This window comes from Callorhinus ursinus, unplaced genomic scaffold (genome assembly GCF_003265705.2).
Source record: "Callorhinus ursinus isolate GAN/ISIS: 27379988/994484 unplaced genomic scaffold, GSC_fseal_2.0 scaffold30, whole genome shotgun sequence".
In the NCBI taxonomy this organism is placed as follows: Eukaryota; Metazoa; Chordata; class Mammalia; order Carnivora; family Otariidae; genus Callorhinus; species Callorhinus ursinus.
In genome coordinates, this window is record NW_027397092.1 from 8,370,012 (window position 1) to 8,387,209 (window position 17,198).

Consider the following 17,198-nt stretch of genomic DNA (forward strand, 5'->3'; position numbering starts at 1 on the left):
GAGAGTGGGTGGGCTTAGCGCTCAGCCGCGTGAGACTCCGCCGCGGCCGCCTCCCCAGCTCCGCGGCCAGACTTGAGTCCCGCCAGGACTGGGCGCCCTTTAGAGACCCTCGGTCTCACGCCTCGCAGCTCACCAAAGCCTGCCTCCTCCGCTGCAGACTGAGGCTTTCCCACCCGTGCGCAACCCGCCCCGCGCCCGCCTCCCCACGCCAGGATTGCTGTGGGAAGCTGCGTGGCGGGCTAGTAGCCTCTGGCACCCAGCAGTACTCCCGGAAAAAACTGAGCCGGGCAAAAGCGCAAACACGGTACTGGGACTTGGTCCGCTCGCCGGTTGGGCGCGCCGGCTCCGATGCGGACCCCCGAGCGCGTGCGGAGATGCACTCCGGTTTCCGCGTTTCCACCGCTTTCAGGATCAGGGCCGTGAGCTGGCACCTAGAAAGACTTATCATGGGCAGAAAGAGACAACAGGCGAGCGGGAGACGTCACGCCAAAAAAGGGCGGGGGGCGGGGTGGGGGGGGGGGCCGAGGAGGTCTGTGTGCGGGAGAGGCGCACCAGCCGGGTGGGGACCCAGCCCAGTCAGAACTTCCTTCTTTCCCTCTCCCCTCCCCTTCGTTCTTCTGGCCTGCCTCCCGCCTCCCCCCACTCCCCACCTCTCTCTCTCTCTCTCTCTCTCCTTCTTTCTCTCTTTTTCTGTCTCTCGCCCTTCCCCTCCCTTTCCTCCCTTTTTCCCCCTCTCTCCGTCTGTCTCTCTGTCTCTCTCACTCTCACACACACACACACACGCACACACACTTGTATTTTGTGCTGTCGTAAAACCCACGTGTCCAGCCGGGAGGCTGCCAGAGCGTGGAGCTGAGGAAGCGGGACGCGGCGGCGGCCGAGCGCAGCAGCCCACCGCGGCTCCGATCCGCGCCCGGGCCGGCCCGCGCTCCCGCGCGCTCGGCCGGACTGCTCTAGCGCGCTCCGCCGTCCCCGGCGCCCATCGCTCGCGGCCCGGGAGGATTCCGGGCCGCCCGACCACATCTAGGGCTTTCCTCCCCCGCCGCGCAGGGGCATGTAGCGCACCCGGGACGCACACTCTCCCGCACGCTCACCGACACGCACGCACGCACGCACCCGCCGGCGGCTCCCGAGTTTCCAGGTAAGGCGAGGCTCGTCTAGGGCTGGGGGTCCGGGGCCCCCGGGGATGGGAGGCTGGAGGTCCCGGGCCGGGGGCGGGGGGCCGAGACTGTCCCGCCTCCTGGCGCCGGAGGCCAGCGCGGCTCCGGCGCTGCGCCACTCCGGCTCGGGTCGGCTCCGGGCTCCGGGCGCCGGTTGAGGGCGGGGGCTGCCTCCTGCCGCCGAGTTCTGCGGGCTGGCGCCCTCGCGCCGGCCTTCAGCTGTGCGGGGCGGGAGCTGGGGCGCCCCGGGCTGGAGGCAAGGCGGGGCGCACAGAGCTCCCTTCGCGCGGCGCCGCGGCTTCAGAGTAAACTTTGCGCCCCAGCGGAGTTGGAAAGAGGGAGCTGTGGCACCGGGCTGCCGCAGGCGGAGCCCGGGTCTCAGCTCTCGCTCCGGGGTCTGGGCGGCCAGCCTCCCTGCCCCTCTCGCGCCCGGCCCGGGGGCCCGGCTCACGCGCCCCCTCCCCTCTGCCCCCAGCTTGAGAGGTCGGACATGCTGAAGCCCGGAGAGCCCGGCGGCTCGGCCTTCCTCAAAGTGGACCCAGCCTATCTGCAGCACTGGCAGCAACTCTTCCCGCACGGCGGCAGCGGCGGCCCGCTCAAGGGCGGCGGCGCCGCGGGTCCCCTGGGCGCGCCGCAGCCTCTCCAGCCGCCGCCGCCGCCGCCGCCGCCCTCGGAGCGCGCAGAGCCTCCGCCGGACAGCTTGCGCCCGCGGCCCGCCTCGCTCTCCTCCGCCTCCTCCACTCCGGCGTCCTCCTCCACCTCGGCCTCCTCTGCCTCCTCCTGCGCCGCCGCGGCCGCCGCCGCTGCGCTGGCGGGTCTCTCGGCCCTGCCCGTGGCGCAGCTGCCGGTGTTCGCGCCTCTGGCCGCCGCCGCCGTCGCCGCGGAGCCGCTGCCCCCTAAGGACCTGTGCCTCGGCGCCGCGTCGGGCCCGGGGCCTTCCAAGTGCGGCGGCAGCGGCGGGGACGTGCGGGGCGGCCCGCGCTTCCGCTGCAGCGCGGAGGAGCTGGACTATTACCTGTACGGCCAGCAGCGCATGGAGATCATCCCGCTCAACCAGCACACCAGCGACCCCAACAACCGTACGTAGCCGCGGCCCGCGCGCGCTCTCCAGGGCCGCTGGCGCCGTCGAGCGCGGGCGCCCAGCCGGCAAGCGGGGCGGGTGAGCGGGACTCCGGGTGGTGGGCTGGTCCAGGCCGCGGCTTCGCACCTCCCGGACGACTGCGGCACAATTTTGTCAACGTTAGAGAAGGCGAGAGAACGGAGGGGAGGCCGGGTGGCACCTCACGGTTCCCCTTTTCTCCTCCCCTCGGTCCCTGCTTCGCAGCCCCGAGCGTTTAGACCCGAGCTGCTCGGGGACCGGGCGTACAGATCGCCCTCCCGCGGGACTGCGCCCGGGGCCGGGCGGGTACTAGCCGCGCACGCTGGGGGCTTGGCCTGGCCTCAGTGGGACTCGGGAGGGACCCTCAGCGTTTCTGGGGAGCGTGAGCTCCAGGGCTTGTGTCTCCTTCTCCTCCCTGCCTGACCTCTGGAGTTAACTACACCGGCTCGTTTTCGGGCCGCGGGGTTGTCAGGGGACGGGCCGAGAGCTGCGGGCTGACCGGGCCTCGCTGGAGTAGGAATTTTGGACGACACTGGGTCGCTCTCTCCCTACAGGCAGGCATTATTCTTAGGTCTTCTATTTATTTAGAAAAGGAGGAAAAGAAAAATTGCCAACTGCTTAATGAGAAAACGTTTCCCACTGCAGGGTAGGGTCGTTCCCTGCGGATCCCGCGTTCTCCGTGCACCCTTGATCGTGGAAACGTTCGCAGTCCTACCGTAGGCACGCTTGTTGCTTTACTTGTTTTTTAATGATTGTGACAGTAGTTTTTTTAAGTATTAGCAGAGTACTCTGCTTGTTGCCGAGTAAATGGCAAATGCCTAATTTAAAAATTAGGGAAATGCCTACTTACAGCCAGAAGGTCTCTTCTAGCTTCGATTCCTCTATTCAGAGTTTAAAAGGCTTCTCACAAGGACAAGCTCCCTTTTGAGGTCTTGCGACAAAAGGCTAAATGAAGACCAGGAATGTGTATTGCTGGCTACCCAGTTCTTTTGGGTAATATCAGAAGTTATGGTATGTTTACACCTAAGGCGTTGGTGCAAGTGCTCCGTATACTTCCAGAGATCTCTGGAGAGAATATTAAAAGTGAGGAGAGTCAGGTTTGAAAGCAACAGAGGATTTGAAAGATCAGCGCTCACTTGGCTCTTCTCGGCTCATTCCTTCGTTTGGTTTCTGCAGGAGGAAAAGTTGATGATAAACATGTATAATCATTCTATTTTGAATAAGCCCCTTCTTGCAGAATGTCTACCGCTCCATGAACTTCTTAATTCGTTGTAAAAGCAAAATAACTACAGGTTTTAGCTAAAGGACTCCCAGTGTCATTACTTTGATTAGAAAACACTAGACACAAGCCTAGTGATGGCGGTATTTCAGTCTTTTCATAAGGGGTGGGGATCGTTTTTCTGATGGAGATAATTATTACTAACAAAAAAGAGCAGTTGTATTTACCTTTTTCCTCTCCAGAATTTGAGGGTAAAGTACTGGTTTAAAATGAGGGTTTCACCTCGAATTTGCCTTGCCGTTAAGAAGAGGTTTGTATTTCGGAGCTTTAGAAAATTTGATAAAATTATGTTGTCCTAATGGATTTAAAAAAAAAAACTTCTCTTCCTCCTGAATTTCTTGCGTGTGTGGTTTTCAAAAACAGTTCTTAAAAAAATGTGAATTAAAAAGGCAAGAAATGCTTTGGAAAAGACAGTTCTCAGTGCCAAGTGATATATAGGCACTGTGGGCTGAGAGTGCCTCATCAAACTTGCAGTTTCTCTTCTGAATTAAATGAGTGTTGGAAAAGTTGCCAGCAGCAGCACCCCAAAGCCCTGGCTGTGCCCTGAGCTCTTGTTCACAATGCAGTCTTGAGGTTCAGTGCATTTTCACCAGAGGAAAACCTAGATTAATCTGAGAAAGAATTGGGATAGATTGCTAATTAGTATGTGGCTCTCGAGCCAGCTTATCATCCAGGTAACGTTTTCCTCTGGCCGGAGGAAATGAATTATGATTTATTTAAATTATTCCCATTGTGTTAATCTTCTGGTATCTCCTTTTGAGTCAACTGGACTGCTTCCCTGTGCAAAGGGCAGGGGAGACCACAGAAGGCAAAGAAAGGCAGATTGTCTTATTAGAGGTTGCACTTCACGTTGTTGCCTAATTAAAGGGCCTTTGAGAAAGAAAATGGAAAGCTGAGGTAGCTTTGTGTAATGCTGGCCAGCCGGGCCTGCCATCCTTCCAGAAACTTCTCTGGGCCAGAGCACATACTCATTGGAAACCTTGGGATGTGTTTTGCAAAGATGGAGTGAGACGTGATTGGGTTTAATCTAATGAGGTGGTCAAAACAAAACAGAAATGCAAAGGGCGGGAAACTTTTGGTCCCCCCTGGGTGGGGGGAGTTGGTCTGTTACTTGAAAGGTGGTGAACACCAGAGCTGCTCCCCATTCCCAGGTTGTATGCCGGTAGGGGTGGCGTGGGGTGGGGTGGGAGGCTGCCCAGACGGGAAGCATCTATTAATTTTTACCCCCTGCACACATTTTCCTACTTTTCTTTTAGGTTCTTGCCACCTCCCTGTAAAAGCGTTCTGTGCAGTGACCAGTCAGCATTGCTTCATTTTATTACTTTGTATTTAAAAGGGTGTTGAGTCATTTTCTTTTTCTCTTACAAGGCAAAGAAAGGGACCCCCTTACTTGTTTTCCCTTTAGAAGAGTCCCTCTTTGCTTGGGAGCAACAACCCGGTAACACGTGTGAATCATTAACACCCGCTGCACCTTGAAACTTTATTGGCATCCTTTGGCAAAGGCCACAGTGAAGGCAAAGCGGAGGGTCCTGTAGCTTTCTTTCACACCAAAAGACTTAAAAACAGCAAACACTGTATATGCGGGGCAGGGTGACCTCTTCCAATATATTTCTCTTATCTGTGTGGGTTCATTTATTCCACCATTGAAGTACACTTTCCTCTGACTCTCTGAATGCTTATTTGCCTCTTCTCACCTCCCTAACACCGGTGGGCGGTTTGTAACAGAAACGGAGGATGGGGCCTTTCTTCCGCGTCTTGTGTTACTGGCCGCACACATTTGCTGCTGGTTGCCTAAAGCCATTGATTACGTCAGGCTCCTCCGCGGCAGCCCCTTCTCGGCCTCTGGGAGCTGGTGCCTCACTTGAGACCCTGTCACTCTTCCTGGAAGGTAGCGAAAGGCGGCCACAGGGCGCCCCTGGTGTTTGTACCAATGATACCGGGCAGTGTTTCGGGGCCGGCCCCATTACCTTTTAAGACCTTTCAGGGAAGGTGTTCCTTTTGGATATCTGGGAGGGGGTTGGCAGCTAAGTCCTCTGGGAGGGGGGGTGGTCTCTCCACGTGGAATCCGGACGCTTTGCAACTTCCCCAGCGGGAGGTCTCTGCCTCCTTCCGTTTTGGGGGAACCCTGCCGCGCAAGGAACAGTGCTGGGAACAGCACTGGCAGGTGCTCAGGTGTGGGAGTTGGAGCGAGGCTTTTCTACTGGTAGCGCCACCCTTTCCGAAGACTGGGGAGAGGGGCTGTGGGAGAGGAGGAGATCTGGGGTTTGTCCAGTTGAGCAGTTAGAGCGAGCGCTAAAAGGAGGGTGAGTGTTTTCTGACCTTCCCCAGTCTCCTCCCACCCCGTTGGGAAACGCAGGTCCTGTTTCCGGGAGCTCCCGAGCCCAGCAACCCCGCAGTGGGGTCTTCCTGCCACCGAGGCCCAGGCTCCGCTCCTCCCGCCCAGCGTCCCCGCTGTCAGCCGCCAGCGACTTAGATTTCAGACCTGGTGTCTGGTGGGAGGGAGGCTCGCGGAGTCAGTGTGTGGGCTTTTGTGTTGTTCTATTTTTCTTTTTCTCTTTTCTCTCTTTTTGTGTGCAGGCCCAGCCCCATCCCGTAACACACATGATTTAGCTATTTTACATCATTCGTTATCTAGCGCCCTGAAACTGAACATAGAGCCATATATTAGATCGAGGTTAGAAGAGGTGGCGACTGTTTATTTAAGGTGATAAAATGGTCCATCAGCAGTAATCTCCATCGATATGTGCCACCAGGAGATGAAGGATGAGGGGACAAGCCACAATTAATTGCCCTATAGTTTTGTATGAGAGAGTGGAGCCAGCCCGGGCCCGCTTCGATTTCCTCGCCCCCCTATTCATCATCTTCGCATTGTATATGGCGGCCTCGCAGGGGCAGGGGCCGGCCAGGTTGATCTCGGCGCAATATTCTCTCGCCCGCACACCCTGGCGCTCCCATTTAATTTATTAATACAGTCATCGGAAGACACACAAAATCCACATTGCGGCCCCCCTTTCTTTCCCTCCCCTTTTGTCTCCCGCTCCTGGTCCAAGCCGGCAGCCGGGAGGAGCGGGGGAAGCCCAGCGCGTGTGCGATTCGCGGGGAGCTTTAAACTCCCCTAAGAGAGAGTCCTCCACAAGGTTCCGCGCGCCCACGGTCGGCTCCCTTTCCCAGTGGCCGGGCTAGCCTGCCTCGCCTTCTGGACATGCCTCCGAAGCCTCTCCGGGGAGTCTGAAAGACCCCAGCGGGGTGGGGTTGGGGAGGCGCAGCAGGCAGGGGCCGAGGCCTTCAAGGTTCAGACTTGGGTGCGGGGCCTCCGGCGGGCCTGGGCCTGGCCTTCCGCCCCATGCAGTCTAGCGGCTGGCTCGCGAGGGCTGAGTGTCGGCTGGAGGCCCGGGGGCGTGCACCCCAGTGTGGGAGGCTCGGGCCGCGGCGCTCTGCCCCCCCCTCCAACCCCGACCCCGACCCCGTCTCGGGACCCCGGCCACCCCGCGCCCGCGCTCGGAGCGCGCACGCCGTTGCCAGCAGGCGGCACTCCCCGGGCGCCTCGCCGGCCGGGATCGATAGCCGCCCGTCCCGCCGGGCTCGGCCTGCGGGACTGGGGGCCGCGACCTCCCTAGCGGTCGGGGAGGATTTATAGCTTAGCTGTTACTGCCGCCCCGGCGGAGAGGCAGGCTTCTCAGCTGCTCCTCGGTTTCCCTTCCAGAGGATGAGTGAGGGCAGGCGGAGGAGGCCGGGAGGCGTCGGGGAGCCCAGGTCTAGTGTGGTGGGGGCTTCCCGCGGGCCCTGGCTCCTCCGGGGCCCACACGCGTCCGTCAGCCTCCCCAGACAGCCAAAAAGGCCTGAAACGTTTTAAATTGCACCTTTCCTAGAACGCGAAATGAAACACCAAGAAAGAAAACCGTGGCCTGCTTTGCCCCCTTTACCTTCAAATAGGTCCGTTTTCAATTGCAAAAGTAGGGCATGTACTTGGAAAAATATTCAAACAGTGCACAAGGATATGACTTCTGCTCTTCGTTACACTTGGCCTGGCCTTCCGAAGTCAGGTGAATAAGTCTGTAACCTAGTGATACCTCCTTCTCTCATTCAGGGACGCATAAACAGGAGCACGGACAGATCTACTCAGGATAGAGGAGGGACCATGATCTCTCATACCGCCTAATGCTGAACTGGCATTCCAAAGTATCTGGCTTGGAGAATCCGATGATATTTCTCACAGATACAGAAAACACTTTACAGATAAAAATCATGGATTTAGAGAAAATTACCCGGATTTTAGGATAATCTAAGAACGTTTATTTGCTTACACTTTATGAATACAAATAGACTTGTGTTATGTACTGCTGGGCGTGGAATGCTGTACGTAATGTACGTGTTGAATACATTTTGGAGGGGTGCAGTTTGTGCATCTAGCCAGCTTCTCCCTCGGACCTTCTCTTGGAGGTGTTTATGGCCCCTCTCTAGAAAACACTCTGTTAGTTTGTTTGTCTAACTCTGCCACTTTTCTCAACCCCTGAGTAATAACTTACTTGTTTTAAGCATCTTCAAGCTCCTCTGGGACCCTGAGACGTAGAGTCAGAGGCCAGTTATTTTCAATGGCAGAGGTTTCATGTATTAAAAAACATCAAGATAGAACATGGATCTGGATGTAATTGGTCAACTTCTCCAGCAGAATATTTTGCTAGAGGCACGAGGTGGTTTATCAGTTAAGACTCATGTAATTAAAGTGTATTGGCCTCCCTTCGTTGCTGCTGTGGACTCCAGGCACAGGTACTCTTCTACATAGTGGGAGAAATTCAGCTTTTTCTTCGGCAAAATGTCACTTCAGTTTTTCAACACTGCTGGAGACAACTGAAACTTAGCAGGCAGACGAGAGTTTTAGAGGACTTCTTAGAGAAAGGGCTAGCCATGGTTTCATCCTGCGTAACAAATATGGGGAGTGTGTTTGCTGTCTGTGGGGGTGGTGGCTGGAGTTGGTACTTTTCCTCCTTATTTTATTACTGATGTAGTTGGGCTGATAGTGCATGGTGTGGAGATGTGGCAAGTTGACAGGATCTCTGGTGCAGACGGGTAGGGAGTGAATACCAGATGCTCTTGCTTCTCACCCTAGGCCTTGTGGAGCCAACCAGAAAGGGAAAGTGGGTTAAGCAGCTCCTTGGAGTGATGTGATTTTTATTTTTACGGGGCATATTGCCTTTGCTTACTGTCGTTTGTTTTAAGCTGCTTTTGCTAAGGTGCGCTGAAAGGTCATCTCTGAGGTCAGACGCTAACGTTCAGAATTATGGACCTCATCTCTTCACTTTCGAATACATTTAACCGCCCCAAACCCCAGAGTATGGGAGAGAGATACAGAAAGCTCTGTAATTCACTGACGCTAGAGCAATTTTTGTGGCCCCTGAATAGTGCTTTCAGTGAAATACTGCAATTCTGTTGATAATGAGTGCGGGTATAAAATCTCCCAGCTTTCATTAGTCTCCCTAGATCTTTAGATTTGGAGGCTTTGAAGTCAGGCAAACCTGACTGTGAATCTTTCTCTACCACTTTCTAGTTTCTGATCCTCGGACTAGTTACGTTGCCCGTGAAGCCTCAAATTGCCTCATCTGCAAAATGGGGATCATGATGTGGTGATTATTTGATTCATGAGAGGTGTCTGGAACAATGGAGGCACTGGGTGACTATGAGTTTCTATCATCTTTCTTTCCCTTCTCCCCTTTGTCTTGAACTTGTCATTTTCACAGTCAGAAGCTTGAGAGGATGTGTGAAGCGGATCCAGAAGGGGTGACATACGGTAAGGGTAGGAATACTTTCCATCTAGGCCCCACAATCAAAAGCAGAGCCTGAGGCAGTATTTACATCAGTTGGTGTTACTGGGAGAGGGGGCTTTTGTGTGGTGGAGGTCCAGAGGCTTGGGCACTTCCCCACCTGTAGAAACAGGTTGTCGCTTTTCACTTGGAGGGCCTGGGGACCCCTCCGAGAAGCTGCAGTCAGAGGGTCCTGCCATTTCCTGGGCTCTCTTGGGAGGAGTGCGGGGAGTAGTGGACTGGGGGGAAGGCAGGGCCAGCTGGAGCCCTCCTCCTCTGAGCAAAGATGAAATAAATGGCGAAACCAGGGTTCCCCCACCAGGGCTGGGTTGCCTTAGGAGTTCCTTCCTTGAAGATTCCTCAGTGACTCCTTTTGCCAAAAGTTACCTAGACTTTCCTCTGTCTTAGCAAGGATGGGGCACCCTTAGAGCGAGCCCCCAGGCCTGGCAGCGCCCAAAGCCAGGTGCAGGTGCTAGGAGGCTCTGAGGGCGGCCCAGCGCTGGTGCATCCACCGGTGCCCCAGCTCCCACCGTCCGTCAGTCCGTCTGTAGTCGCCTGCCGTCATGCTCGGTGCCACAGGGCTCCGTTGCTTTGGGGGGGGGCGCTCCCCTGGGAGGCTGGGCCGGGGAAGTGGGGTTGTGTTGGCGGGCGGGCGCCGAGGCTGCCTCCCTGAGGCAGGTCTGCAGGGCCGGGGCGCAGACACCGCGGCTCCGCCAGGCCCATTAATAACCCGGAGGGCGCTGCGATCCGACAGCACGGTCGCCACAGGCCCTGCTTCCCGCGGCCGCCTGGCCTTTTCCCATTCAGTTCGAGGTGAGGGACCCAGGGCATCCACAGCCACCCGACCCAGAGGGAGGGTGAGGATCCCCTTGCGCTGCAGGCTCCTCTGGGGAACGTTGGAGCAGGAGCCTTGTTCGCAACACTCCTCTGAGAATCACATGCAGCCTTGGGGATCACCGTCTGGGCAGGAGTTGGGGCCCTCTCCACTGAACCATTACCCCATCCTTAAATTTGCGATTTATTCCTTTTTGGCTTCTGGGAAGAGCTTGCACTCCAGCACAGGCACTCCACACCTGCCAGAACAGTCCCCCTTTCTCCACCCGAACCCCTCTGGCTGGAGTGGCCAGAGCGGGCACCGTCAGGGACCCCAGCACCAGGGCGCCCTCAGAGGCCGGTGTCTGGGGTTGCGGTGCCACGGGGGGGGGGGGCGGGCAGGGAGGCAAGGCCGGTGTGGCGCTCCGGTCCGGGCACCCCGGGTGGGTAGGTTCCTGCGGGTAGGGAGGGCGCTCTGTGCTGGAAGGGTCCCCCGCCTGCCCCGGTGATTTTAGAAGGATCTTCTAGAATTGCAGACACAGGTAAACCAACTATAACCAGGGGACCAAAGTAGAATATCTCGAGACAGAAGGCTGAGCAAGAGCTGGGGGCTCTTTTCCCGGCCCAGTGAGCAACACACCTGCAAACACCTGGTAGCTGAGGACTCCTAGGAACAGGGAAGAGGGGCAGAGGAAACTAGAGAAAGAAGGGAAGAGGGAGAGAGAGACACACACCTCAAGGAGTAGAAGCCAGGCGGGGGTTCTTCAGAGACAGCCGCGCCGGCCACCCCCAGCTCGCCAGGCTTATGGGGCGCCCGGGGGCTCGATCCTTCCAGGCCAATTTGGGTGCGACGATTTCCAAGGGAGAGGCGCAGATTTACCTCTCCCCCCCCATTCCCAGTGGCCTCGGTGGCCTGAAGGTGTCCCCTCCCCGGCAGGTGGCTTACGCAGGAGGGGATGATCGAGTTGTCTCGGGGCTCTTCTCCACTGAGGATGGGCCGCCTTGAGCGGCGAGTTAACCTTCTTCCTTCCCTCCCTCCCGCCTGTCTCCGGCAGGTTGCGACATGTGCGCGGACAACCGCAACGGTGAGTGTCCCATGCACGGGCCACTGCACTCGCTGCGCCGGCTTGTGGGCACCAGCAGCACCGCGGCCGCCGCGCCCCCGCCCGAGCTGCCCGAGTGGCTTCGGGACCTGCCACGGGAGGTGTGCCTGTGCACCAGCACCGTGCCCGGCCTGGCCTACGGCATCTGTGCGGCGCAGAGGATCCAGCAGGGCACCTGGATTGGGCCCTTCCAGGGCGTACTCCTGCCCCCGGAGAAGGTGCAGGCCGGCGCCGTGAGGAACACGCAGCATCTCTGGGAGGTAAGTCCCTCGCGGCCCAGCACCTTGCCAACCATTTGGAGCTTTGGCCGGCAAAGAGCCTGGCCCTTGGCGGGGTGGGGGGTCAGCTTTGGGGAGAGCCTCCCTTGTTCTCCAGAGCGGAGTGGAGGAGAGATTTCTCTGGTCATGCAAATGCCAGGTGTCTGCAGCACCTGCAGTAAAGAGGTGCAGGCTTTGGCCTGGCCCAGCAGCAACCCAGCCAGGCAGACAGGCCCTACAGGTTTCTGAAGATGGGATGCCCTTAGCAAGCCTCTGTTCCTGCTGGGATGGATTTGACTGTTGGTCTCCCTGGGTCTTGAGAGAAAGAAAAGCTAGCCGAGGTGATAGAGCAGAGGAGGCTGGGGCAGTGGGGTGTGAGCTCGATGAATTTTGTGTCCCATTCTGAGCTCTTCCAGGATGGTTTTGGGCACTGGGCAAGAAGGAACATAAACATAAACAGGAGGAAGAGGGTCAGGCTCCTTTTCTCAGATGAAAACAATTTTCTTAACGCTGAACTTGAGAGACTGGGGCATGTTTCTTAACTTTCAGAGCGTCCCAAGTAAGCAGATTACATCGTGAATCAAAAATCACAAATTCTGCTTCTTCTCTGGCAAAGTACAATCATGCAGTCTTCCCCAAGACAGAAAATCAAAACATAGGAAAACTCAGAGCACTTTGATATCACCCAGTTAATGATATTACTTTAGTGGCACAATCTTATCTCATGCTATTATTTAAAAATAAGCCATGTATTTGAAAAATGTTAATCTGAGATTTCTCCCAAAGTTTTATGGTTGATTATTGAGATCCAGTTCTGAAGAGGCAGATTCTTAGCCATAAGTAATCCCCCCCCCCCACCCCCGCCCAACCAGCTTTAGCCACCTCTCACCCTTGGAGTGATTTCTGAAATACAAGATGGTAGAAGTCTTATCCTTAGGGCCATATATAAATCTCATTGAGGCCAGGCAATACAATGGAGTAGAAGTAGCCAGAAAAGAAAGTCTCTGAAGAGCCAGCAGCCAAGTTGGCATGGACTTTAAGGCTCCACTAATGGGTCATTTCTACCATACCTTGTCTCATCCACTTGGTTCCGTGGCCTGTCAGGATGGGCATGCAGGCTGTGAGCTGCCTCCTAGCCACTAACTAAAACTCGTGGGACTCAGTAATCCACTCAGATTTTTGCTGAGCACTCTGGCCAGCACTATCTTAGGCCCTGGAGACATAGTGTTGTGAAAAACAAACCTGGTCTCCACAGCCGTTCCATGAGGGTTGGCAGGGGGCGCTGGGGCCTGTGCCGGTAAAACCTCCTCTGTTGGGGGAGGAGCTAAGCGAATGAGCTTACAGCCCTCAAGCCCAAGATGGCCACATGGCAGCCATGGGCTGCGCACCCCACAGTTATCTGCTGGGGCACGGTGCCCAGGCTCCCAGGTTCCATTTCGCTCCTAAATTGGAAAAGACAGTGACACATTCTTAATCATTCAGCATAGGATTCTTGAGCGAGGGAGAAAATGTTGGGCGTATTTATGTCACCTTTTTTTTTTTAAACAGAATTTTTTATAGGAAAACAGGACGGGAGAAAATGGCTCCGTACATAGAGCCAGGTTAGAAGTTAGAGCTTTTTGGATTGGAAAAACTGACAAGTGGGAAATAATCAAAGCATCTGGTTTTGAAATATTTCCCAGTTGGTTTTTGTTTCTTACTAATTAGTTGTAACCTCCAGTGCGGTTTAAAGTTTATAAAACACTTCCAGGCACTTTTCATGTTCCAGTAGTGTTATTGGGAGCTCTGATACACTACAGTTAAAGGTCTGCCAGTCCTTTTCGGAGGAGATGGTAAAGCAATTGTTCAGTGGTACAGATTTGCTCCATCTGCAAATGTTAAAATTGAACACTGTCATCTTGCCCTCTGATGCCCTAGGTTTGGAATTCATCTATTTTTTAGAGTGCCAGGGGACAAAGCCATAAACATGAAAACAAAAACAAAAACCCATAGTTCATTGTTTTGCTTTGTTTTGTTTTAAAGGATTTGGATATGATTGGGATGTTGGCCAGAGATCACTACACATATAGACTATAATGATACATATTAATATTGAAAACTCTGGAGCCTTCCTTTTGTGCCTTTCCTCGTACTTGATTAAATTAAAATTCTGTTGAAATGAGGAGAGAGGGAATTGAGCGATGTTGATACCTCAGTGGATAGGAAGTGTGTCTTACCTGTTGTTTTAGGTACGTGAGTTGGTCTGTGTTAGAAAGAAGGCTTGCTGGGTATAGGCATGCTTGAATGATCTCCAGATCCCTCCTTCTGAATTCAGAACATGATCTATTTATTTTTTTTATTTTTTATAATTTTTTATTGTTATGTTAATCACCACACATTACATCATTAGTTTTTGATGATCTATTTATTTTTATCATCTGTAAGAACAGTTAGAATAAGCAAACATTTCGGGGATTGAGGGGATGTTAAAACTGCAGCTGTGCAAAATGTATCAGTCTCCTGGGAGATCCTATAAAATGTGACAGAGTGGGGCCAGGTAACTTAGTGTCAGTGCCCATTTGTAAGAAAAAACACTTACTCTAATAGGTGTCAGGTTTTTATTAGTATGATTATTCTTAAGCTATGAAGTCTGAGTTTATTTTGAAGTTTAAGCATTAAGATTTTTTTTTAATGAAACGTGACGATTAGAATTTAGTTCACTTTATAACAGGAGATTCTAAGTGTCAGAGTGTTCCTTAACTGTTAGTCTTTGCTTTCAAACCTGAATTCTCTTGTGAAAAAATTGTCATCATCATATTCTTCCTATTAGGAAAGATTCCGTGATTGGAATACACAGTAGATCTAGGGAACTTTTGGCACTAATTGTTTAATGACTCACGTAATAATTACCTGTTTAAAAAACACATTCTTTTAGACATCTTCCAGAATAGCAGGTCGACATAAAGCAGATCTTTAAAAACTTAAAAGCGGTTGAATCATTACCATTGTCTCTCTTCCTCACGTTTTTTCAAGTCACTTGCTGATGAAGAAATGTCTTTATATTTAGAGTTCAATACTCAGGGCCTGACGGATCTTACCGGCGTTACTTATCTTTATTTCAGTACAATAAATGGATTGCTAATCTTTTCCCGTCACTGTTTCCAAGTAGATGATGGATTTTTGTTTCAGTTTACAGTTCATTGTTTTTAGTACGGCTGTACTTTATTATACACATGAAGGCTTATTACAGAAGCAATCAGATTCACCTTAGTTCCTGCTTTTGTTTAATCATTAAAAGCTCTATTTTCTTTTGTAGAAAATGACTTTTTAATATTTAACATACATCAGCCATGGAGAGCTTATTTGATTGTTTTGTCAGTGTGCTGTCGTCTTTTAGTTAATATTTTCTTTGTACTAATCCTGGTTCTTAAAAATATAGCAATTTAAAGAAAGTTCAATATCATTCCATTACCTTCAATATATTTTGGCTCTCTGGGGGTATCCGTGGGAAATTCTAAGAGTTTTTCTTTTTCTTTTTTCTCTTTTTTAAAGCCAGAAACCCAGGTGATTTTTTTTGTAATTTAAGGAGATTAACAAACTAAAAGCCAAATTACTCGTCTTTTTTTTTTGTCAGTTTCTTTTAGAATCCGATTTTAATGTGTTTTACAAAAAATAATAAATTCACAGAGTTTAAGACAAAAACATGACAGGATGGATTAAACAATCACTCGCTTTTCTTATATACATTTATTCCAGCAAGACTTGGATGCATGGTATTTTCTAGCTATTTGGCCATAATGAGAAAAATCTTTCTGAATGTTTTGCAAAGAAAACATAGTCTTTCTCAGCAATTAGGTCTTATTGATGAGAGTGAGATAATTTTGTTCTAATGTGTTTTCTAATAAAGACGTGAAAAGGCACGTTTGATTTCAACATTTATGAAAACATTTTCTCAATTATTAATGTGCCCTTTTTCCCTTGAGATAAATTAATCTAGTTGCACATGGTTTCCCCTTTCTGCTTAACATCAGAATTTAATATGACTGGACCTGAGGAATGTACATCGTGTAAACTTAAAATTCTATTGGATATAAAATATGGAAATTTAAAATAAAGTTACAGTTTAAGATAGGCCAGAATTACCCAGGCCTTTCAAATCAGAGTCTGATTTGACAGGAAATTTTAGTGACAATGACAAAATAAATCGCACTTGTTTTCACCCTAGAAAAATTATGCTGCTAATTGAAATAATGTAGTGACTTGTTAGGATTACAGTCAAGGTAATAGGAAGGGCTTTGATTTCATAGAATCTGTCTTTGCCTCAGTAAATTTGAGTGTCTCGTTTTCATTTACACTATGTGAAAACCTTCATTATTTTTCTTCAGAAAACCAAGGGGGATAACATAATGTGGGGCAGGTTTTTGTGTGTGTGTGTGTGTGTGTGTGTGTGTGTGGTTTGATTTTATGCCATAATATTTTAGATTTAATAAGAGATTTGCTTTTAAGCAAATGGTCGATTTTTCATCATTACCACTTAGCTTAGGTCAAAAGACATTGATGAAACCAATATTAAAAATATATTACACGTTGCTAAATGTTTATATTTCAAAACCATCACCGGCAATTGGTACTTGAAGGAAATGAATTGGCTTCATATTTTAAATGCATTACTTATGTTTTTTACCATCACCCGATTCCTCGTATAGTACTCTACTCATTTGTATATATATTTAGATGTTGAAAAAATAATGTAAATTAATCATTTAAAATTATAATCACTTAAAAGTTTGATGGAAATCATTTTAAAATTGTTCCAGTGATAGTATTATAATTACATAGTCCATAGTTTTGCTTTATAGACTTCGGCTCATTGGGCCTGATTCACCAAAGCACAAGGGGATAGAATTAAGTGGCTGTTCCCAGTTATATTGAAGTAGAAATTGTGCTTCCTAGTAATTTATCATTTCATGTAATAGACTGCTTGTCAGCGTGGTTTTGAATATGTCCATTTCATGAACTCCAAATGATTTCTCTTTAAGAATCAACTGTAGTTCTGCTCCTATGATGCCTTCAATTTGCGGGGTAACAACTGGTATATCTCTTCAGCTTTGCCTCATTTCATTTGAGGATGTCTGTGATAGCGGTGCCCATTTGATAGAGTGTGAACATCTTGTAATTTTACATAAACTGCAAAACCATCTGCCGCCTCTTGGAATGATTTCCAGCATTGTGTTAAAAATCAAAACTTAGTGCTTCAAGTTGGCTTGGCAGAGGCCCGTGAAAGTCCTTCTTGTAACGGGTTTATGTCTCACCCTGCCCAGGGCCACCCATGGTTTTCCAAGTCCAAAAGTGATACTGCTTTAAAAACAACAACAAAAAAAACATCGATAGCAGCCATTTGGAAATTCTCACACTAGTGAGGTTTAATCCAAGTAGGCATGTGACAGGACAGGCCTTCAGTTGCAAATACTTTATGAAGAGCGATGTGTTCTGTATCTGCAGGACTATTTTTCTCATTAGTCAGTTCATTTTATCTGTTGTTTACAGATTGCTTCTCTTATTGATAGCATTTTGTCCATGTGAAGGAAATAAGTATGTCTTGTCACAACTGCATATTCTCTGACATCATATGATTCCCCCCCCCCACTTTTTCCCACACTGACTTAAACATAAGGTCAAGAAATTAAAATCAGAAACTCGCACCCCCCCA

At 51.2% G+C, this 17,198-nt stretch overlaps 1 protein-coding gene across 2 annotated transcripts in view; it reads left to right on the forward strand.

Annotated features, from left to right (window-relative positions):
* Positions 1 to 832: 832 nt before the first annotated feature.
* The window catches only part of PRDM6 (PR/SET domain 6), a 98,351-nt gene continuing 81,985 nt past the window's right edge, over positions 833 to 17,198 (forward strand). For both annotated transcript variants that reach the window (XM_025861011.2, XM_073878528.1), the window contains exons 1-3: positions 833 to 1,141; positions 1,636 to 2,239; positions 11,205 to 11,512. In XM_025861011.2, the coding sequence (XP_025716796.1) occupies positions 1,651 to 2,239; positions 11,205 to 11,512 (897 nt within the window). In that variant the 5' untranslated portion in view covers positions 833 to 1,141; positions 1,636 to 1,650. The remainder of the gene's footprint in view (positions 1,142 to 1,635; positions 2,240 to 11,204; positions 11,513 to 17,198) is intronic.